This window comes from Caretta caretta, chromosome 3 (assembly GCF_965140235.1).
Source record: "Caretta caretta isolate rCarCar2 chromosome 3, rCarCar1.hap1, whole genome shotgun sequence".
Classification (NCBI taxonomy): domain Eukaryota; kingdom Metazoa; phylum Chordata; order Testudines; family Cheloniidae; genus Caretta; species Caretta caretta.
The window spans coordinates 78,180,388-78,205,403 of record NC_134208.1 but is presented as its reverse complement, the minus strand read 5'-3'; the positions used below and the strand labels follow the sequence as shown (position 1 = coordinate 78,205,403).

Here is a 25,016-nt window from a genome sequence, read left to right as displayed (position 1 = left end):
TCTCCCAAAGATCAGCCAAACTCAAGAAATACAATAGGGCATCTGACTCTACACCTTCCACCCGCCCCCTTCGGGCAATCTGACCCCTGCAAGAAAGTCTGTTTTATGAATTTTTCAGCCCAATTTCTTAATCAAAGATGTTTGTGATAGGTTTGGATAAATATCCAGATCTTTAGATGCTTATCTGAACAAGATAAGATTTACCTATTACTTTTAGATTGATATATGAATAAAAAGGTGTATGTATACGTGTGCATATGAACTATGCACATGCAATAATATAGTTGTGCATATAAAACATACACATGCAGCATAAATGTATGCAAAACTGTTACGTGTTACACACCATTTTAGACAGAATTACCTGTGCTTCACTTAAAACTACATTTAAAAGGAAAAAAATACAATAATTAGCAAGCAAAGCACACACATGAATAGTTCTGCACATAGTCCCATGGGTTAGCCTTACCAGTGCTGTCATCATAAACAACAGTGACGGTTTTCCACTTGAAAAACTGCACAAGGTCAAGGATGGCACGACTGAGAGAAGAGAAATCTGGGTAGAGGCTGACATAGAATGAGTCCTTGTTGTCTGAAACTTGATGTTTCCAGCGGGTCTGTATATGTGGAACACCCAGGGCATTGCAGATGGATTGCACGGCGTTAGCTGAAGAGCTATGGGAAGGTCCAAAGATGGCTGCCACCCCAAGGGACAGCTGATCACAGGCTGAAGAGGAGACAGAAGTCTGTCAATTCTGAGAGGAGAGAATGTGCCAGAAAGTATTGTACTATTCCCATTAACTAAATGGCACTTTGTGAAATATATTTTTCCCCTTCCTATTCAAGTTTAACACTTTCATTTGTACTGAGACTTTTCCTTTAAATAATGACCAAGTTGAACTACATCTTTAACTTTTCACTGTGATTTGATGAAGAACAATACTTAGCATGCATACAACACAACTACATTTAGTCAAAACTCCCACTAATGTCAATGGAAGTTGCCAAGGCTCAGCTCTGGCACGCCTTTAGAAAATGCAGGGGGAAGGGAGAAATCAAATGGTAATGCACCTTACAGCAGATGTAGGACCATAGAGGGCTGTATTTTTAAACCCAAGTTTTAGAAATGAATTTCCTCCCCAACCTACCCAGACTACTTCCCCAGAGAACCCAATTACTCAGTGGATTTCAACCTATTAAGATAATGTAACATTAAGCAGATACTGACTTATGTTGAAGTGGACTTTTGGGTGTATTGTTTTGAGAGATATACATTAACTAGTAGAATGCAGGGAGTCAATATTTCTCTTTAAGGAGATTAATTGTTGGTATTCATTAAAGAATTAAATCAATGTACTTTGTTACACACATCCTGACAGAATATTTGGAAATATTCCCATTTTGGCCATATCTCTCTGAAATGGAACAGGTTTGTTCTTTTAAAATAGTATTGGGCTGTTAAGTTATACGGTCAGAAAAAGATCTCTGCCAGGATGAAGGCATTTACATGAGATGTGAATGATTAATATTTTTACAAAGTCAATACTGCTGACTGCCAATAAAGCAAGCAGTAGAAATAAATATATCATCACTCTTTTCACTAATTTAAAATTAATCATTCTCATGTGTTTACATGATGGAGAGTCTACCAAGGTCCTGATTGTGTACTGCAAACTGAGCAAGAACACCCCTGAAGAGCACCAGTGACTTCAATGAGCTTTTATATAGGCACCGGGTCCAACCCACATGGCTGTGAGTGCAGGACTAGGGCCTAAGTGACTACATTTTGCTTCAAAACATAATTCAGCATTGCACTCCAATTTCTACTAATATTGCCCTTCCTAAGTGTAGTCCACAAGCTTTATGCAAATGCAAGTAGATGGGATCTAACACAACAGTGATAGCTACCAGATGGCTTTTCAATGGGCTTTTTATTTTCTGCTTCTGAGATTTTGAGAGTGTGATCATTTTGCACGTGATTTAGTACAGCACTTTTCTATAAGAAGCACACCATTTTTTCTAATGTATTGAGGGAGACTGGGATTGCATTTGCATAATTCTTTATTCAAACATCTTGGGAATATTGTGATCTTCCCTGGGGTTATTCTTCTGTATGGTACCTTTAAAAACTCATTAATCTCTCATCTGCAATCGACTCCAAGAGGCTATGTGATTAAGAGGTAAACAGACTGTATTTTTGATGTGATGTCTGCTTGCTCACTAATGGGCATAATCATGAACCATGTAAATAGTCAAATGCATAAACCCAGTTGTTAAAAACCTGCTTTGCAGCCATCATACTAAGTACACCATTTTATGCTAACCTTTAGCCTTTGATTCCTGACTAAAAAACCTTTCAGCACAAAAGTGGTTGTCAAATGTGTGAAAGTACTTTGGATTCATGAAGCCATGAACTATCAGAGCTGAAAGATTTTACAGAGTTTAATACAGTCTAGTTAACTGCAAATAAAGAGGTACTCTCTCATTTTGATGTACAAAAGGGACATATAAATATACCTCTATGGGTCTGTGAATTGCAGCATAAGAACAACAGGATAGACGGTGTCTTTGGGCATAGCCCATGTAAGGAAAACAAATTACTATGCTGCTCTAGGAAAATAATTAAGACTCAGAAAATTACGTTTTCTTTCCTGTTCCCTCCTTGTTTCCTGGGAGGGATAAGGTGGCAGAGTATTTCACTACAGACCCTTGCCCATAGCAAGTTATTTCCCAGGCCCCAACCCACCTGCTAGTTCAATAAGACTGGCTGGTGAATGGGCACCCACTCCATGCCACCCACCTGTTTTCTGAGGGTGGGGAGGGAGCAGCAATGCCCCTGATCCTGCTCTAATCTAGTATCTGGAGTGGTAGTCCAGGGAGACTCTGTCAGAGATCATCTTGCTCCCCCGCTCAGCCATGTAAGGCTGGGCCACACTCTGGCCCATAACATATTTTAAATGAGGTGTTAAGTAAAATGTAAATTTTGCATACTACCCTACTCTGTACATGTGTATAGTATCAAAATGCACTTGGTACAATTTATTTTAGGGCTGTCAATTAATTGCAGTTAACTCATGCAATAACTCAAAAAAATTGATCACGATTTAAAAATATAATCACAATTCATCGACATTGTAATCGCACTGTTAATAGAATACCAATTGAAATGTATTAAATATTTTGGATATTTTTTCTACATTTTCATATAGATTGTATTCTGTGTTGTAAGTGAAATAAAAGTGTATATTATTTTATTACAAATATTTGCACTGTAAAAATGATAAAAGAAATAGTATTATTCAATTCACCTCATACAAGTACTGTAGTGCAATCTCTTTGTCATGAAAGCGTAACTTACAAATGTACATTTTTTTTTGGTTATATAACTTCACTCAAAAACAAAACAATGTAGAACTTCAGAGCCTACAAGTCCACTCAGTCCTACTTCTTGTTCAGCCAATTGCTCAGACAAGCAAGTTTGTTTAAACTTACAGGAGATAATGCTGCCCGCTTCTTATTTACAACGACACCAGATTGTGAGAACAGGGATTTGCATGGCATTGCAAGGTATTTATGTGCCAGATATGCTAAACATTTGTATGCCCCTTCATGCTTCGGCCACCATTCCAGAGGACACGCTTCCATGCTGATGACGCTCGTGAAAAAAATAATGTGCTAATTAAATTTGTGACTGAATTCCTTGGGGGAGAATTATATGTCCCCTGCTCTGTTTTACCTGCATTCTACCATATATTTTGTGTTATAGCAGTCTCGAATGATGACCCACACATAGTTGTTCATTTCAAGAACACTTTCACTGCAGATTTGACAAAACGCAAAGAAGCTATCAATGTGAGATTTCTAAAGATAGCTACAGTACTCGACCCAAGATTTAAGAATCTGAAGTGCCTTCTAAAATCTGAGAGGGATGAGGTGTGGAGCATGCTTTCAAAAGTCTTAAAAGAGCAACACTCTGATGTGGAAACTACAGAACCCGAACCACCAAAAAAGAAAATCCGTCTTCATTTGGTGGCATCTGACTCAGATAATGAAAATGAACATGCATCAATCCACATTGCTTTGGATTGTTATCAAACAAAACCCGTCATCAGGATGGACACGTCCCCTGGAATGGTGGTTGAAGTACAAAGGGACATATGAATGTTTTGCGCATCTGGCATGTAAATATCTTGCAACGCCGGCTACAACAGTGCCATGTGAACGCCTGTTCTCACTTTCTGGTGACATTGTAAATAAGAAGTGGGCAGCATTATCTCCTGTAAACGTAAACAAACTTGCTTGTCTGAGCGATTGGCTGAACAAGAAATAGGACTGAGTGGACTTGCAGGCTCTAAAATTTTACATTGTTTTATTTTTGAATGCAGGTTTTTCTGTACATAATTCTACATTTGTAATTTCAACTTTTATGATAAAGAGATTGCACTGTAGTACTTATATTAGGTGATTTTAAAGTACAATTTCTTTTGGGCTTTTTATAGTGCAAATACTTGTAATCAAAAATTAATATAAAGTGAGCACTGTACACTTCATATTCTGTGTTGTAATTGAAATAAATATATTAGAAAATGTAGAAAACATCCCAAAATATTTAAATGGTATTCTATTATTGTTTAACAGTGTGATTAATCGTGTGATTAATTTTTTTAATCACTTGACAACCCTAATTTCCTCACATCACCCATTGCATTAAACTAGAAACCTCTGATAAAATCTGATTAGCTGACCACTGCGCCTGTGATCTTTCTACCATTCTGATTGTGCTGCTAACAATCAAAAACCTATGTAGTTTCCTCTCTGATGTAGGAAAAAATGCATTTGCATAGAATGTGAGCTAACACAAGCTTGAATCAAACACCTGTGTGTTTTAGGAATAGAAGAACACAAAGACAGATCTCAGAACACACCAGGACTTCTCTGTTTTATATTACTATGTATGATACCATACTACAGTGTTACAGTATATCTGAGGGATCACAATGAAAAGGTACAGAAAGTATAGCAGCAAGGTCTGAAACTACACAGGATTAACAATCATGGGAATCAGTTTTAATTAAAAAATAATCCATTTACTTTTAAGCAAATTTTGGAGGCCCTGATACAGCAGTCCATCCCTATTTGCCAAAATTCTTAAGCACAGGCTTATAACCATTGACTTTAAGGAGACTTAAGCATGAATTGAATTGGAGCCTGAGTGCACAGGAAGAAGTTATCAGTTACAAATGACGTACTGTCACAAAATTCAGAACTTTAGATTCTGAACAGCCTAAATCAAAGGGTTTGGTTCAGACCTGTCTCTAATTTTAACAGATACTGGAAGCAGCAGCTGGAATCTCAGTGCAGTATGTGTTTACCGCATTGTGATTCATCTAGGTTATAGACCACAACTGGGAAAATGCCTCGCAGCCCAGGTGAACAGACATGTGTTTGCAGGGCTCATGCTAGCATGCTAAAAATAGCAGTGTGGACACTGTGGCATCAACAGAGACTTGAGCTAATGCCCAAGTGAGTCTGAGCTCAGGTGGCTAGTCTGAGTATCCACCATACTGCAACATCCATGCTGCTGTTGAGCCTTCTAGCATGAGTCTGTCTACTCGGGCTGGGAGGCTCACTTCCAGTTGCAGTGTAGACAGGCCTGTAGCGGCCTCAAATGAACTTTGATTTGTGGTGTCAATTGAATCAGTTTGTAACCCTACCTACAAAACACGCACTTTAGGTGCGCAGGGAAAGCTTAGGTCTGAAACATCATGTTCTGCTAAATAGGTGCACCAGCTACTGGGAGATAGGGCAGAGTTGAGGGCACTCAGTCCCTTGCAGGATCGGGTCCAAAAAGGCTATTCAGTTTCCAAGGTTGCTAGTCTCTGAGGGTATGTCTACACTGCTATTAGACACCCATGACAACTCAGGCTACAGTTCGAGCCCAGAAGTCAACACTTCAATTAAACAGCCCCACAGCCTGAGTCAGCCGGCACAGGCTAGCCGCGGGTTTTTAATTGCTGTGTAGACATACCCTAAAACCACCCTCATCTCAAAATTGATTCTAAATATATAAGGAAATAATAATCTTTTGATGGGGAAGCAATGCTCACATGTAATTTTTTTTCAAACTGTTACCTTTAAAGGACCATTTTTAAAACTTTTTTTTATGTCAGTGGTGCACGCCTTAACCTTGTACAGTATCATTTCTGAATAGTTTACTGACAGGCATTTGTTCAGGTAGGTGAGCCAAGTGAGTTTTAGCTGCTGACATAAAAGTTTAAATATGCAAAATATCACCTTTCTTGGATGCTTCAAAACTGTCATAGAGATTTATCTTTTGGGTGTCATATGTTAATGTGGTGTTTGGCAGGAGAGTTCTGTTTCTGTTGATTGTGTTCACAGCAAATCTGAAGGCCAATTCCTCTGCTCCCATTGGGCCGGATTCCACACATTCAAAAATGCCCCCTGGTAATGAGAGAAAGAGAGAGAGAACATCCAGTCAGCAAAACAACACCCAGCCAATGTTTCAAGATATGAGTTGAGTATTAGAAACTGGAATTAATAGAAATTTCTTGGTATTTGCCCCAATGGGCCTGATCCTAAGCTCACTGAAACCAAAGGAAAGCTGCTTATGACCTCAGTGGGCTTTGGAGCACACTCTAATTGCACAATATTATCACATATTTCTCCAAAGATCACATTCACAACAATTTAAATTGTCAACTTTTCTTAATTTTTCTGCAATCCCTGTATTTATGTGATTGAGACCATGTGAGTATGAGTCTGTGGGGGGGGGGGGGATATGAATATTCCCACTGGTGACAATTCTGAAGGGATTCCCTATCATTCCTGCAACCTCCACAAATCAGCTGCTGCACAGAAATAAATATAAAGCTCCTGGAGGCCCATTTTCCACTGCACCCTAGGCCCTTTACACAGCTCTGATAGAATAAAGGGCCACAGAGGGGGGCAGAAGCTACCCTAAGAATACTGCCAGTGTAAGAGGGTTCCCCGGGAGAGGGGCAGCTGCTGGAATGGTTCTATGCCACTCTACTTGTGGCCTTAGGCATAAGGAAAGGGAGGGAGGAGGCATGATCAAAGAGCACTATGGTTTAGGTAACGCCATCTAATGACAGCCTGCAAGGGGACACTGCAGACAGAATGTAAGTTACAGCAGCCCCAAGCTGCCTCTTATTTATGCTGTGGGCTAGTGAGAACAAGAATATGGAGGCTGTAAAGGCAACTTAAATGCACCTTTGTTCCTATGCCAGCAACAATCAGGACCATTCTGTCCCTTCCTTCCTTCCTTCCTAAAAGGCACCCCAGTGAGGTTACATATCCACTTTGCACAATTTCAAAACACTTATAACAGGATGTAGTCTATTCCCACTTCCAGATACACACACCAGATAGTCTTAGTATGAGATGACTCTGAGGATCTGAAATCCAACACCTTGAAAAAAAATCCCTTGTGCTCATAACTGAAAGGTTTTTTAAAAGGGGAAGTTTCCAGGGCAGCTACTTGCTATCTGCTAAGGACAGCCAAGGGCCACTCTGCCTGGGATCATTAACTACAAGTCAGGTTTTATTTCAGTGCAGCAGACATTTTGAATTCCCCCTTTTGTAATAGCTTGTGCCTGTTCATTTCTAAACTGACATTGCTACCTGGCTCTATAATATCTAAGAATTTCCCAATTCAACACTTCACTGCTTTTCAGTGGGAAGCCCTTGACAGAACGCAGATGTAGAGGGGCTGAGTCAGACGGAACACTGCTAACTACAACAAACTTATAAACAAGACTGTTGAAGAGCAGAGTAGACAGGCCTGCCCTATAGGAAAAAAGTGGCTAGTTAGCTAGCACCTCACCACTTTCTTCTATCATATATTATAAATACTAAAAGCCTTTTAGTTTTACAACCATCCTACCACTTTCAGCCTGTTTCTCGCCACAGGTTGGAGAATAGGCATTAATTTTTCCTCCTGCAGGTGAGCCTGTAAAATCCTGACCAGACTCCTGGGGATAGATGCTCAAATAATATTAACTTAAAAATAGAAGCACTGCATATTGAGGAGAGAAATGGCAAATGGCTAGTTAAATGTTAGCTATTTAAAACTCAAAGGGAGGCATAGGTGGGAGAAGTAGATGTTCCAATTATAGCTAGATATGTACAGAAATGATCAAAACTGACACAGCAATAAAGGCAGCTATATGAGATAAACAATACTACACAAAATAAACAATAATAATGAGATAAACAATACTACAGTAACTACAAACGGGAATAACTTGGATAATATCGAGGTAAAAGTAATTGTAATACAAAATGATTAGGGAACATGAAAAATGATCACCTGAATAATAATACAACTTAAAGATTGGAGACAACCGAATATCGTGGGGAGTAAGGAAGTTATATTTCGCAGAATGTGGCTTGATAGACAGCCCTCTATATTTATGCTGTTTAGAGGCTTACAGCATCTACACATTAAAAGTCAGACTGTGATGTGTAGGAGGATTCTATTTTGATTTCAGGAGACTATGAAAAATACCTTTGCAACAGAAAGCATAAGATTACTCAGTACAATTGTTAAATACCGTTACCAACTGTCAAGAAAGTGAAAGGAGGTTGCTTAAATAAGATCAGGATAAAAATAGAATATATAGACTTTGTTAAGATAACTGAAAAATTGTTACTCAAATATATAGATAGCAGGTAAACTGTAGCATTATTTAATGGAAGATTGTATCCAAAGTGACAGTGCATTCAATATCAACAACAGACAAAGCTAATATAATATCTGGTGGCATTTATTTTTTCTGATTTTTACATTGGAAGATTTTTTTTAAAAAATCTATTTTGATCTTAGGCTTGTTATCGTGTTTTCTCACTCATTCTTATTTATTGCTGTGTTCTCCTTCTGCTGCCTACGTAATATGCAATCTCTTAGCGATACAGCATAAAACTCACGCCAGGAGAGGGGGAGTTAAGATGGATTTTGGCAACATCTATGCACTCCGAATTCAGGGCTGCTGCCAATGCTGGTGAGTGCCCCCTACAGCAAAACTTAGTACTGCCAAAGTTATGGCAGCTCCTCCCCTACCTGCTCTGGGAGGCAGCACCACTACACATAGCTGCAAACAGTGCCGTGTAACTGCTCAGTATTATTGTTGTTATGACTACACTTTGTGGCCCTACCCCTCCAACCCCCACATGTTATCTTGCCCAGTCCCTGACATGTCCCCTATCCAGGGGCTTGTAGAGGAGGCTTTGCAGGGCAAAATAAGGTGTCTTGCATAAATTCTGTACCAGAGGAAATTCTCTCCTGGGCATCTCCACTTCCAGGGTTCCAATGTCTCTACAGCAGTTTTAATGGGCTCTACCCACCTTGAACCATTGGCAGCAGGAGGATGCTATGTATTCACAGTTAAACCTGACAGTCATGAGAAGAAGTTGCTTGTTAATAAACCTAGCACTTTGAACTTCTGTAATACCTTCCAATCAGAGGATCTTAACGCATATTTAAACACTGATAAATTACGCCCCACAACACACCTCTGAGGAAAGCTTTTTTATTGCAAAAACATGTTTCTTTCTTATTTAACTTTTCTCCTCATGCTACAACATAATTTTGACTATGAACATAATGTTACTTAAACCAAAAGTGAAAACACAAAAGATAATACATAGTAGCATAAACTGAAGGGACTTTAAAAATCAGAAGCTCTGATTCCCAGTCAAACAAGACTCCCTTGGTGTTTTCTGGGACTGCTGATTCCATTTTTTTCTGTTAATAAACAAGAAAATCATGTTCTGTGACCTTAGAGTATTACTTAGCAGCAGTGAACTTTCCCAAAGGAGGCACTCAACATCAGATCTTTAAAGCCATTTTTAGGAAAGCTATGATGATCATGTAGTTAGTGTTCACTGCAAAATGCTGCAAATCAAGGGGAAAAATAAATGTGTTCACCACAGATATGGTGCAAAACCAAATCAACATCCGAATAAAATATCAGTCCATGCTTTTTCAGACGACACGTGTTCAACCCAACCTGTTGCTGAATGGTTTTACAGAGCTTATGAAAATGCAATACACCTTCCACCAGGTGCGCAGAAATCAAGGAACTGTTTCTGATAAACTTCCAACTGTGGGATAACAATACAGAGTGTTTAGGATAAGGTTGACTGTACAATTGTTGTACCTTTGAGATCTGGAACATTTTGCGTAACAGGTTTTTTTTGTTTGTTTGTTTGTATTTTTAAACAACAACTTGTTATCAGGAAGTTAGCTGCAGCTGGAGCTGGAGCTGAGCTGGAAATTGAACTCAGGAATGAAATAGTGCTAGATTAAAGTTCCAATCCTTAAATGAGCTCCATGTGAACACTGTGGTCTGCCCATGCACAGCTCATTGCAGCACTGGGGTCCTCATTTGTAAATAAGTGCTTGAGGCATGTTTTAGACACGTGGGGTCAGATCCACAAAGGGACTTAGGCACAGCAACCTTAAAGCGGACACCACCACCACCTGCTAGATTTTGAAGGGGATCCAGTTGGCTAGGTGCTCTCTGGGTATGGATGGTTGCCAACTTTCTAATCGCACAAAACCAAACACCGTTTTCCTACCCCTCCCGACCCCGCCCCTTCTCCAATGTCACACTCCCCCTCACTCCATCCTCCCTCCCTCCGTTGCTTGCTCTCCCCCACCCTCACTCACTTTCACCAGGCTGGGACAGAGGTTTGGGGTGCAGGAGGGGGTGTGGGCTCCGGGGTGGGGCTGGGATGAGGGGTTTGGGAGGAGGTGTGGGGTGCAGACTCCAAGAGGGGGCCCAGGTTTGGGGCAGGGGATTGGGGTGAGAGAGGGGATGAGGGGTGGTGCAGGCCCTGGGAGGGAGTTAGGGTGCAGGAGAGGGTTCCAACCTGGGACAGGGGGTTGGGGTGTGGGAGGGGGATCAGGGTGCGGGCTCCAGCCAGGCTGTGCTTTCCTCAGGCAGCTCCCGGTCAATGGTTCAGTGGGGCTAAGGCAGGCTCCCTGCCTGCCCTGCCTCCGCATGGCTCCCAGAAGCAGTGACATGTCCGGCTCCTAGGCGGAGGAGTCAGGGGAGCTCTGTGTACTGCCTGCTCCTGCAGGTGCCCACCCCCACAGCTCCCATTGGCCACAGTTTCCGACCACTCAGACCTGCGAAACCGACACATGGGGCGGGGGCAGAATGTGGAGCTTCCCTGGCTGCCCCTGCGCCTATGGGCCACAGAGACATGTTGCCACCTCCAGGAGCCACATGGAGGCAGGGCAAGCAGGGAACCTGCTTTAGCCCCGCTGCGCCTCTGACTGGACTGTTAGTGGCCCGATCAGCAGTGCTGACCAGAGTCAACAGGATCCCTTTTCGACCAGGCATTCCAGTTGCAAACCAGATGTCTGGCAACCCTATGAGAATGCCTACCACACTGGGGCCCCACATGCAAAATAGATGGAGAGCGTGACTATATTTCCCTGTTCATGCATCACACTGGGGCTTAGATGGGTGCTAGGTGTTTGAGGAAGGCAGCAGTGTGCATGCCCAGAGCCAGAAACTTAGGTGCTGAGGGGACTTTTACTGCAACAATGTAGGTGCTAAGTGAGTTTAGGCACTTACAGGGTTAGGCAGAAGCCAAGGGGAGTTTCATAGATCATAGTGGTGCCTAAGTCTAGGACATAGGCACATATGTCTGGGGTTTAGGTACCAAACTATCTTTGTGGATCTGGGCTTTAGTTGTTGTTCTTCTTGTTGTTATTCTGATCCAATGAATAAATACAAAATAACAAACTTATTAAAGTTAATTTTTAAAAGAGTGGCTCTACTGACTGAATCCTGAGAGATATAACACCAATCATACTACATTACCTGTAAAATAGAAAACAAAAAACAAAATAAGGTTTGACCCCAGTTTTCAGGTGCTCTCGATTATTATAAAGGATATTGGCTTCCAAGGGCTATTACAGCACATTGAGCTATGTTATTCCCTCCCAAGGAGACATTTCTTCTCTACTACTGTTGTGCCTTGTATTCAGGATAGCTTTACTAATAATCAAAGTGAGAGCATGCACGTGCTCTTAGATAAGGAGAGGGAAAAGGCATAAATCTTGCCATTGCTATGTGGACAAGCAGCCAAACTACAATACTATAGTATATACTCACTTTATTTCCAAATCTTTCTGAATTGGAAAGTCAAAATATCAAAAAAATTCACAGAATGAAATGTTCCGTATAATTTTGGTTTTGAAATGTCAAAACTAAAAATGTTGCCACTTTCTATCAAAATGAAATGTTCCAAAATGAAATAAATTTCACATTTAAAGTGTCACTTCAGAACAAAAAATGTGTTAATTATTCCAATAGAAAAATTGAATGTGTTAATTATTCTAATAGAAAAATGAAATCTTTGCTGTACAAGAATTAATCTACTTCTGTTTCTCATTTTTCCACTCAGTATCCTGTGTCTGGGTTACCATAATTATCTCAACATTTAATTGTGAAGCTACTGTCAAGGTTCCTTCCCCACTCTGAACGCTGGGGTACAGATGTGGGAACCTGCATGAAAACCCCCTAAGCTTATTTTTACCAGCTTACGTTAAAACTTCCCCAAGGTACAAACTATTTTCCTTTTTCCCTTGGACTTTATTGCTGCCACCACCAAGCTTCTAACAGATATATAACTGGGAAAGAGCCCACTTGGAAACGTCTTTCCCCCCAAAAATCCTCCCCAAGCCCTACACCCCCTTTCCTGGGGAAGGCTTGATAAAAATCCTCACCAATTTCCATACGTGAACACAGACCAAACCCTTGGATCTTAAGAACAACGAAAAGGCAATCAGGCTCTTAAAAGAAGAATTTTAATAGAAGAAAAAGTAAAAGAATCACCCTGTAAAATCAGGATGGTAAATACCTTACAGGGTAATCAGATTCAAAACATAGAGAATCCCTCTAGGCAAAACCTTATAAAAAGACACAAAAACAGGAATATACATTCCATTCAGCACAGCTTATTTTCTTATTTTCTAAGTTTTGCAAGAGACACCAGAGGGTCTTCAACCACTTTACTGCCATGAAGCAAGCCCAATAAATACTGTTGCTGTCCTGATTTTAATAACTCACTATTTAAAATCACAGCACAAGATCATCCAGGTGATTCCCAGATCAATGGGATAAAGGTTCAACAGTGAATTATTGATTAACAGACAGTGCAGTGGACAACAGTGCATTATTAATATTCCCAAGGAGAGCGTTTTCTTTCTGCTACAACTTCTTTACATTCCTGCAGCTTAAAGGGACCATAATTCCCCCACTGCAGGAAGAGAGACAGACAGCTGCCAAGGCCTCTTTTGCAAGCTACTGTGTGGGAGCTGGAGGTGGCAGGACCACAGCAGATGCCCTTATGCTACAGTGATGCGGCATGGTGCAGCTGCCCATATGCAGTTTGGCTTAGAATGCCTTAACGTGGGCTATCATAACCCTAAGGCAGACCAGACTCATTCCATTTCAGCCCCAACACAAGTCCAGAACTGGGAGGCTGCAAAGATGGATTAAAGCTGTGCACAAAATCACTCTCTTAATATCCATCTCCCTGTTTAACTGTATGAAATAAATCACTTCTCAGGTAAACCACAGAAGGTATTGCATTAAAGAAAAATGTTCCAACCTTACTGTTGATCTGGATGATCTTGAAGACTGGAGTGAAAGAAATTGGATGAAATTCAATAGTACAAACTGCAAGGTCATGTATTTGAATCTAATCATAAGAGTTACTGCTACAAGCTGGGGGTTCATCATTTGGAAGTGACAAAAGAGAGAGAAAGTTGGGTGTGTGGGTCGATCACAGGAAGACTATGAGCCACGAATGTGATGCAAATGTAATCCAAGGATGCATCAGGCGAGGTATTTCAAGGAACAGAGGTAGATCAGCATTAATAGCATTGTACAAAGCAACACCTCATCTGGAATACTATGTACAGTTCTGGTCACCCATGTTCAAGAAAAATGAATTCAAACTGGAACAAGAACAGAGAGGAGCTACTAGGATAAGCAGGGAAATGGAGGACCTATCCTTTGAAAGGAGCCTGGAAGAGCCTGGTTTGTTTAATCTAGCAAAAAGAAGGCTAAGAGTGGATATGGTTGCTTTCTATAAATACATACAGAAGTAAACCCCCTGGGAGGGGGAAGAGCTATTTATGCTAAATGGCAATGTTGTGCTATGAACAATACAGACTGGAAATTAGAAGGTTTCTAACATCAGACAGATGATTCTCTGGAACAACCTCCTAGTTGGTTTTAAGAGAGAGCTGGACAAATTTATGAGTGCAGTTGTAGGACAGTGTTCCTTCTGATGGTAGGGAGCAAAGCTCAGGAAGCTCTGGCTTATGTTCCTGAAAGCTCATGCTTCAGGGCTTCATCTAGCCACCTGCAGGCGGTAGGAAGGGAATCCCCTCAATGTAGTCTGTTTTTTTGGATATTGGGTGGGGGTGGGTTTTTTTGGTCTTCTTCCTCTGAAGCATCAGAGATGTTCATGGCTGGAGATGGGTCAGTGAAGAGAGTGGGCCAGTCCTCTGAGGTGACACTGAGCATTCTCTGGTGCGCGGCCAGCTGGTTCTTGCTCACATGATCAGAGCCTAACTGATCACCATATGTGGGACCAGGAAGGGATTTTCCCCTCATGTCAGATTGTGTGGGGAGGGATTTTGCCTTCCTCTGCAGTGTTCAGTTGCCAGGATTAACTGGGTATATTTCACTTAATCATTTCCATGCCACTGTAGGTGCACTTGAGTCCCCCCTATTCTCTGCCTGAGGCACATAATAGTCACATAATAGTGGGCTGTAATATTCTGGCCTAATTTTATTTTTTTTTGTGGTTAGTGTGGAGGTGCTGCAGGATGCTGCTTGCCTGCAACAGACGGAAGATCAGACCAGATGATCTATGTGTCCCTTCTGGGCTTCAACTCTATGACTATAACTCTATTATTATTTATTTTTAAATTTTGCATTATTTTGAAAACTGGCCAATCAATGTTGAGCTGGGCAGGAAATGGTTTTACCATCCCATGGAAATTTCTGATATGCCAAACACTGTTCACATCCCAAATTTGGACAAAAATTGAAAATATTCACAAACTGAAAATCTAGGGGGAAATTGTGCCACATCAGTTGAAATATTTTGTTTCACTTATTTTGAAATATTATTTTGACTGACTTTTATTACAATAATTAGCTTAAATTTAGAAATAAAAGTTATTTCAAACTTGACTATTAGAATTATTTGTTTTGAAAATGTCAAAATGAAACATTTTGACAATTTTTGAAACTTTTCTGTGAAAAAGGTTTTGAGTTGAATTTTTTTTCAAAACCAACCCTTTCTCATCCAGTCTCAGTTTTGATGAATCAGCATTTTCTGACAAAAAAAGGATCTGTTCGAAAATTCCCGGTCATCTCTAAATCAATGTGTAAGAGAATTATAATGATAACCCTTATGAATGCAAAAATAAGTTCTTCCTATAAACCATCCAAAAATTGAGTGGAGAAATAAGTAAAATCTTTGCACAGCATGTGGGTGACTTAGTTTAGCATAAGTCATGCAACAGAATATGATATAATTTACTTCAGAATGTAATAGCCAGTATCTCATCATTGGAGAAGTTGGTGGGGAGTCAGGATCCCTGGGTTCTAGACCCAGTGCTACCACAGACAAGGGCAAGTCTAGGGCAAGTCACAACTTATCTGTATCACAAGGATATCTGTTTAACAGATATGGAAAACTTCTCACAGCACTGAACAGACTGAATATTCTGTAATACATCCTAAGCTACCTCAGGTGGCAGATGGGGAAAGCCCATACATGGTATGAGCTGCTCTGAATATGTTGAATAAGGAGCCATGGACCCATGCTTGAGACTCAGGTTGACAACCTGTCCATGTAAATAATAATAATAAAAAAATACAGTTATGGAAGCAACCCAGATAAAAAAATGTCTCTCAATTCGCCATCTTGAAGGAGATCGCTTTTGGGATCATTGAGTTAAAAAAAAAAAAGACAGTGGAGACAATTATTCAAGAAAGAAGGTTGAAGTGGTTTGGGCATGTTGAACAGATGTCAAAAAACATATTCGTAGACAAGCACTTCACTGGATACCACTTGGTGGAAGACAGAAAAGAGGAGGACAACAAATAACATAAGAAAAACATTGAGAAAGACATCACTGTCATGGAAACAGACTACAATGGAGCAAGAACCATGGCACTAGACACATGGAGTCAGAAACAATGGGTTGCCTCATGTGTCACAAGGCACAACAGAATCTAATCTAATCTAATTAAGGCTGTAATTTTATAGATTCCTAGATTCCATGGCCAGCAGGACGCATTGTGATAGTCTAGCCCAGTGGTTCTCAAACTTTTCTACTGGTGACCCCTTTCACATAGCAAGCCTCTGAGTGTGCCCCCCCCCCCAATAAATTAAAAACTCTTTTTTATATATTTAACAACATTATAAATACTGGAGGCAAAGCGGGGCCAGGGGTGGAGGCTGAAAGCTCATGACCCCCGATATATTAACCTCACACCCCCCTGAGGGATCCCGACCCCCAGTTTGAAAACCCCATTCTAGCCTGACCACTTGTATAACACAGGCCACAGAACCAAAACAATTCTTAGAGCGTATCTTTTAGAAAAACATCCAATTTTGATTTAAAAATTCTCAGTGATGACGAATACACCTTGATTCTTGGTAAATTGTTCCAGTGGTTAATTACTTTCACTGTTAAAAACGTATGACCTATTTTATGACCTAAAGGGATCCTAGCTATGGTTTGAAGGCCATGAAGAAAAGAATGTGAACTTGTAACAACACTAGTTTGAAAAATACCATATATGCAAAATACCATGCTGATTTTAACTTTACTTGTGTATATTGTTTATTACAGTCAAGATGCCAATGGTACATGACCACAGATGGCTTATGGAATAAGAACATCTAAACATATGCATCTATACTGTGTAAAATACGTTATTCACAAGCTTCCTTCCCACATTAAATATACTTATAATTATCTCTGCCACACTAAGCAATTTATTAAGCGGCATGTTTGATTATAGTAATTAAATTGCCATCTTTCCTGAATGCCAGCATTCTTCATGACCATTGTATACAAAGGCAAACAAAAGCACTAAATGAAGATTCTTAAAAGCCCAGTTCCACAAGATTTAGCTAAATTTGCTTTTCTTCTTCTTAGCTGTTAAAATGTTACAACAAAGCATATTCCATGGCACCTCTGGTTCCACCTGGAAAACATGCAGCTGAATGAACAGTGAAACTCTGAGAGGAAAATAATCTCAACCTCTGGAAAAAAACAACACTATTACTATTTGAGGAATATTTTAAATAAATTTAATTAGTGTGAAGGTACGAGACAAAGCCCTAGAGACTAAGGCAATATCCAATATAAAACCGATACAGTGCACAAGTTTCCCATATTCTTTCCTGCTAATATGCCTTAAAATTAATAAGTTCTGGATGGTTTTATTCAGCTTAGCAAGATCATCATGAGAATGTACTAAAAACATGAACAAAAATCTACTTCCCCAGTTTTCCCATCATGATTACTATTAAAAACTAAATTATATTTTATTAGCTTAGCAAAAATAATTGTTCTTTCAGGAAAATGGGTGAATATAATTTTGAAAGGCTAGTTTGAGCTCAGGTCCAGGATTCAAGATCACAGAAAATGAAGAAGCTGTGTACATAGACAATGAAGAAAGAGGAGCTGAAGTGGAATACCCTCTGCTAATAATTTGTTTTAGAAATAAATGGAATTCAGAAATATTATTAATGATTAGCTCACAAAGTAATAATAGTTATAGTTAGCTTGAATTTAGCCTTTACAATATAATTTCATAATTGTAAAGTCATGTGCTAAAGGAATCAGAGAGGAAAGCTGAAGAAATGAGGCCAGATTCTCATTTACATGAAGGTCCTTTTTCATTGCTTTGACAAGGTATAGATGACTTAGTGGAAATGAGAATCAGGCCATTAAAATAGAAATCAATCTGTAGCTAAGAAACTTGGTAAATCTATATAGCAGATGGCTTGATTTAAAGTAACCCCACCTTTAAATTAGATGACCTGATAGAGCCTACTCCTGCTCCGACGTAAGTCAATGGAAAGTCAATAAATTATTACATGTAACTTTTTATGCTATACTACAGAGATGTAATGAAAATTATTTTGTAAGTGAATAATTTGTAGCAATAAAAAAATCCATCCAGAAACAATAATCTATAAAAAAATAACCTCAAATTACTATAATGCATACCATGGAAAGTTTATTCCATTCTTAAGATGAAATTCTTACTGTGGTAAGCACCTTCAGTAACACTATGGCTCAGCTTTGGGAGTGAAATTCACTTCAGTGCAGAGAATCAGTGGTAGTCCATCTGCACCCATTTCCACACACAGGAAATCCATTATCCTGTAACTATCCATATCCCGTAACTCAATATGTATGTTGGTCCTCTGTATCTGCACCATGCCCTGCTGAAGACATTGGCCTCCATTACTGTGCGGGAGTCTGTCCCCATGGATCTAGTTGCAAGATCTCACCCAATAATAGCATGGTTAAGCAACTACCACCAACTTCTAAAAAGCAGTTCTTATACCTCCAATGACATCTCTCTAACTATCTAATTTGCACAAGTTGTTAAAAGCTACTTTAAGCTTGCCTGCTGCATCCTTGCATTCCAAGGAAGGCCCTTCCTGGGATTACTTTGAAGATATACTGCAAGCTACTGCACCAACGAAATATCACAGGTTCTTACTCATGCAGTATGCAAATGCCTCTATGATGAGAATCACAGTTTAAGTGACAGCAACACTTACACAGGTAACAACTGTGCTTTTCACAAGCTTCCTGGTAACTAAACACTGAAGTATCCTGAAACAATTGTGTTTTCTCAAGAGTTTATATTTTAAAGAAAACAAAAGAAAATAAGAATACCAGAGTATTGTTTACATCTCAAAAGAAGTGCCAAATGAAAAAGATCCACAGGGCTAGGAGTGTTGTTCTGTGGTTGGGAGAAAAGCAACTATATTTCTGCTTAAAATATCTTTTTTTCTTTTATTAAAATAACCCTTCTAAATTAAAAGAACAATTTAAAATTATATTACCATGAGCCATAATTCTTTGGATTAATAAAATAGTTTTTTACAACCCTGGTGTGCAGGAAGTTGCTATAATTGTTTCTTTATTTCGAGGATTCATCCCTCTGATGTCTGGCAGTGATTTGTTTCTTTCCATAGTCAGACCAGATGGAGAATGGAACATTGTTTGTACACAGCAAAAAAGTGACAGCTCAAGGGAAGAACAAAAAATAGGTTTTGGTTTTTTTTAAACAAAGATGGTATTCCAAAGGAAGGTTGAATAGCAAAAGATATTTGGGTACACATTTTGACAGTCACTTAAAATTGGCAATTGCATAAAGAGGTTGATGACCTTTATCCACGTTTCTTGTCTAAAGATGTTTTTCTGTCCAGTTTACTTTGAGCAATAGTCATCAAAGGGCATTTCCTACTAGCATTCCCAAGTAGAGTGCCATTCAGTTTCCTCCACTCCTATTATACTAAAGGTCCAAGCAAAATAATGTATTTAATGCACATCTGAAAATTTAACAAATGTAAATTACAGAAATTGCACTTGGTAAAACCATATATATTAAAGAAATATTTTGATTGTGTAACATTTAAACTCTATGGGCCATTAAGAACAACTCTTTGATTTAGCTTAATTTCTAAACTACAGCATTTCTCTGTAAGGTCAGAAAGTAGTCTTGCGTACCAAATGGTATAATGGAGTTAACCAGCTGAATATATAAAATGTGTCTGCACGCTAGTGTTTGGATGCTTTGTATTTCACCACAGATTTTACAGCTGAGCTGAGCACTCCTCATTTGCTAACACTATATAAAGAAATTGTCTGATATTTAACAATGTGCATATCTTTAAGGAGTGGTTTCCCTTGGTGAATATGGCATAAAATAGGATATTCTTAATTATTTATATCACAGTAGCACTTAAAGGCCCCAAATGAGGCCAGATCCTTGTTGTGCAAGACACTGTATTAACACAAATAAGAGACAGCTCCTGGCCTGAAGAGCTTACTATCTGAACACACAACGGTTGGGGATGTGAAACAGAGGCACACAGAGGTGAAGTGACTTAGCAGAAAAGCCTAGATGAGAACCCAGGACACCTGATTCCCAGTCCAGTTCCCTACAAATTGGATGACACTGCCTCTGAACATTAGCTTTATAAAGTTAAAGGCAAAGGAAACAGCCTCCACAATTTATTCAGTTTAAGCCCAAAAGCTTTTAATCTCTTTGCTACTGATGACACTGCACATGCTTGGGGAATGTCCATACCATAAATTTTCACTTGCCATAATCCAATGTCAGTGCCCAAGGAGGCCTAAATTGTGCAGCAGGTTAGAAATGGCATATAGCACCTCTCTCTCCTACGTCATTTTTTTTCAATTTCAAATCCATCCAGATCAGTAATGAGCAAGAGGTATCATATAATTGCTGATCAGTGGCCTATATTTGGCTTATGCCATAAAAAACCACTTGGCATGCATAGCAAAGGAGTCTAAGGTTAAATTGGTCATCTAGGTAGAGAGTGAGGAATATCAGTCAGACAATACAGGAAAGACTTGCACTGCTATGGACCACACTGTACCAGTTGTTTGGGTTAGATAACTTCAGTGTCAGGGCTGTCATTATGGTCCGTCTCATGAACACAAAAGAGATGCATTATATATGATACATATATAATGTATACGCAGTTTATATCCCAAGAAACCCACAGAAAGTGTACAGAATTATTAAATACCACTAGTTATTCTCTGGCACTGGTGAGTAAAGATATATGAGTGTGGGGAAAAGCTTGTTATTACTCTGAATAAAAAAGAATTCACACAAAAGAGAGAATTTTCTTCTATTTCACCAGCAGAAATGTTAGCAGCAGCTGCTGTTACCAAAGTGAGCAGATTTATAATTAAAAGAAGATTGAAAAAGACATCTATTCAGATTTCTTGCACTCACCCATTACTTAAGTTGCACCACTAACACAGCAGGTTACATTACGAAATGTAATATAATGTGACTTATGCAGCTGAGTGTGACATATGCAAACATGACATGTAAGCCCAAGAAATTTAAAAAAAGACATGTTTCTCTGAAGAAATGCATGAAATGTACTTTACTAAACACCATAAATAATAAGGAAGATAATTATACAATTCAAAGGCTTTTTTGGAAGCTGTTGCTAGATATTTTCTCTAAATATCAAAGGACTAAACAACAGAATAGTGCTGTCTAGCTTGAAAGCTTGTCTCTTTCACCAACAGAAGTTGGTCCAATAAAAGATATCACCTTACCCAGCTTGGCTTGCTAATGTCCTGGGCTACAACAACACTTCAAACAGAATATCTTTTGAATATTTTCTATTTTAGAGCTATACAATTATTACTCTAACATTAACATTCATAACATTTTATTAATGTGTGTAAAAAAGTGAGTGGTTCTGAATCTGAACTGGAAATGCATTGGAATATTCATGTTGTAAATAGAGTCTAGTGGGAATTTACATTAATGTAAATAAGCAACAGTATTTAACAAGGCACATGAGGGGCTGTTTTAGTTATAGCAGAATATCAGACATGGTGTTTTGCTTTTTCGGTGACAAAACCAATTGGGTTCAATTCACAGAATATAGAAATAGTATTTAAAGGGGGAAAGTGTTGTACTTAAGCAGGGGAAAGTTGGAAAGTGTAAAATATTTAAGAGTCATGACCCTAAGATTTTACACTTTTGTTCTTATTTGCAGCATTTTCCCTGCTGAATGATTTTCTTGTCAGGATCTGAATTGGATGTGCAAACTGTACCCTTGATGTTTCCATTTTTCTTCTCACCTGCATCAAAGGCCAATGGAGCATGTTGAGAGCTGAGCACCCCCAGAATTCGGGATTGATCAGATCCAGAGTTTTGGTTCAGGCTCATCATTAATTAAAGTGATTTTCTTGCATTGAATCTAAAACCTAATATGTTAGCAGCTAATATGATAATTACGCTCTAATAAGATGTTCACTAATATGATAATTAGGTTCTAATTACTCTGCCTCTCAGGGAAAAAATTAAAATCTCTTTTTGGCAGGAGACTATAGCTATGTACCTCACCTAGTCCTCTGAGAGACGTACTTCTGTGAGGCCCACACAAAATATAAGCGGGGTAAATATTAGCAGGCTGAGATATGTCACAATTCAGGGCAACTGCAGCTGTATTTCCCCCTTGTGGTGCACCAAGGGCTCCCAATATATCCTCCCAGCTCCTCATCCATCACCTATCTTGAGTGAAGAACCACATCTCTCCCCCTCCTGACTGAGGTTTTTCCTGTCTGCACAGTTCCTTGCTACTCTGTGATATCCCCAACAAGCCAGTTTGCCTAAACAGGCCAGTGTCTGCACTTAGCCTTCCTCTTCTAAGGCTATGAACAACATAATTGTCTGCAATTATGAGTTACCAGACAGATCTTTTAAGCAAGCACTTAAAGTGAAAGCATTCCAGAGAAAACATAATAAAAGCAATAAAAGAACTTTCACACACTAATAAGCTTACTGAAGACCACCCTCCACCTCCAGCCATGGGCTTTGGTAGGAGTCAGCCTTTTGAATCCCACAAAGGAGTATTCCTGTGGTTACAAGTTTATAACATCCTTCGTTCAGAACCAGAACACCACAAATAGTTCAGTTTTCCTTTCATTCAGCTTAGGCCTTTGATCTTCAGATTCTGGGAACAGGTGATCATCAGCCAATTGTCCTCTCTGCAGGGTGTAACTTCAAAGGGTTGGATTTTTTCATGACTGAGGGGATGAATTTGTATTCACCTTCCCCTAGATATTTCCCAGGAATTCCACTTCATATGTATTATGCCAAAACATCATTCTTGTCTGCCACTTTGTTCAGTATAGTCCTTTGATCATCCAGAACCAATAGATAACATTTGCATGTAATACAATGGTCGCCAAAATTGCTTAATATTAATTCAATAAGATTTTCAAGGATATTGCAGGAAATTGCCTTATCTGTCACGAAACAGATAACTTGTTTTTCCCTCATTTAAGAAAACTTCCTCTGAAATATATCTGTGATTCTCACCTTTCAGCGTCTGTCTCTGGTGCAGGGACTGCCTTGTTGCCTGTTGTCTTCTACAATGTCAGCATAATACTGGGTTTATAGTTAAAGGGACAATGTCAACTTAAATATCACAATTCTGTCTGCAAATTTTCGAACTACTTTGGTTACTGTTTAGACCCAAAATTACAATAACTAATAGAAGTTAGATAATAAAAACACCTCTTATTTTTCAGAATGCTTACTTCAGGCATTAGATATTCAATTTCACCATTTCCCAATATTATAGTCTGTTTTCCCCTGTTTTTGAGTGACTCTTACACATTGCAAAAAGGGAAATAAAACAACAAAAACTGGACTCATGAATAAGTGTAGAATATGGAACCACTTTTAGTTAATTTTATTGACCAGATTACAAAGAAGAAATTAATTTGTTTGTAATCATGATGGCAACACTTTCAATTTGGTAGTTAACATATTTATTTTACATATTTTTCTGCATTTTGACAAGTTTCAATGGCCAATCTGTTTAGTGAGTTTTGACTATTTTGGCCTTTCTTAAGGACTTGGTATTTGAAAAGTAGGACATGGATTGAGATTTTGTATATCCTGATCAGTTTAATTCAAAGCATTTATAATAATCACTTTTCATTGTGGGAGATGGCTTGAAACATCCGTCTATTTTTTTTTAATATTCTGATTTTTTACTTCAATAGGATCATTCCCAATGCATAAAGCTAAGTATGTGTAGAAGTTTTTACAGGATCAGGGCCTATATTCTTGCCATCTATACTTATAATATGGAGCTTATTTGGGTACAAAAGGTCAAAGAGAACTGCATCAAATATGAACAACAAGCAATGTTACGTTATGGTTATTTTTATTTATACTGCAGTAGTGCCAGTCAAGGGTCAAGGCAAACAGACAGTAATACAGTCTCTCAACCAGATAGCTCACAATTTAGGAATGTGACAAGGTGCACAGGTGGAAGAAACATCCCATGCATAGAAAGCACTTAACTGTGCAATTAGCCAGTGAGGCTTTACATCACAGAGGGCCTGTGCAAAGGGTGAATTTCGCCCTTAGTGAAATAAAAGTGTAATCCACAGCAAGCAACATCCTGTAATGCAAACTGTATCTAATGCATAATTAATCTGTTGCAAGAGAATATCTTCAAAATTGCTACCCAAATCGACTCCATTTCATGTTCATACCAGTTTGATAGATTTGTTTTACAGAAAAGGTAGTTTATCTACAGTATTTAAAATATTTCAAGCCTAGCTGAGAGACAGAAGTCCCAATAAATATTGCCTTAGTGACAAAGTATAGAACTGAAATATGTCATTAAAATTTATCAGCAATGGAAAGATCAGAGACAAAAATGCATTGCTGGGATATCAAAAACAGAGCCACATTATCAGATTGTAGTGCCAAGGCATAACTCAGAGAATGTATTGCTACTTGTGTTATTGACCTTCATTTTCTCCTCTAGTTTAAATGTTTAGGTTAACAAAATTTCTGTTGTATTACAGAATTAAGTGCCTGTTTCTCAGTTTTCATATGAATAAGAGATGAGCCAATATAGCATCTGAATTAACTAAAACCTCAAATTTGAAGGCTTTCAAATATTTTGCCTAGGAAGGGAATCAAATTGAAACACTTTGATCTGAATTTGGCTCTAGGTTTTGGTTCTGAGTGGTATTCAAAACAAGAAGTAGCTTATTTTTCTATTCTGGTTTAAATGCATTATATAAACAGCTGATTTCATGAGGTTTTCAACATTCAAGATCTTAACATCAGCACTTGATGTGTCAGTGT

At 38.9% G+C, this 25,016-nt stretch overlaps 1 protein-coding gene across 3 annotated transcripts in view; it reads right to left on the bottom strand.

The window, feature by feature from the left end:
• GRIK2 (glutamate ionotropic receptor kainate type subunit 2) overlaps positions 1 to 25,016 on the bottom strand; it is a 611,732-nt gene that overhangs the window by 401,263 nt on the left and 185,453 nt on the right. For all 3 annotated transcript variants that reach the window (XM_048844922.2, XM_075126599.1, XM_048844923.2), the window contains exons 3-4: positions 6,295 to 6,462; positions 470 to 727 (exon numbers count right to left, since the gene is read on the bottom strand). In XM_048844922.2, coding sequence (XP_048700879.1) covers positions 470 to 727; positions 6,295 to 6,462 — 426 coding nt within the window. The remainder of the gene's footprint in view (positions 1 to 469; positions 728 to 6,294; positions 6,463 to 25,016) is intronic.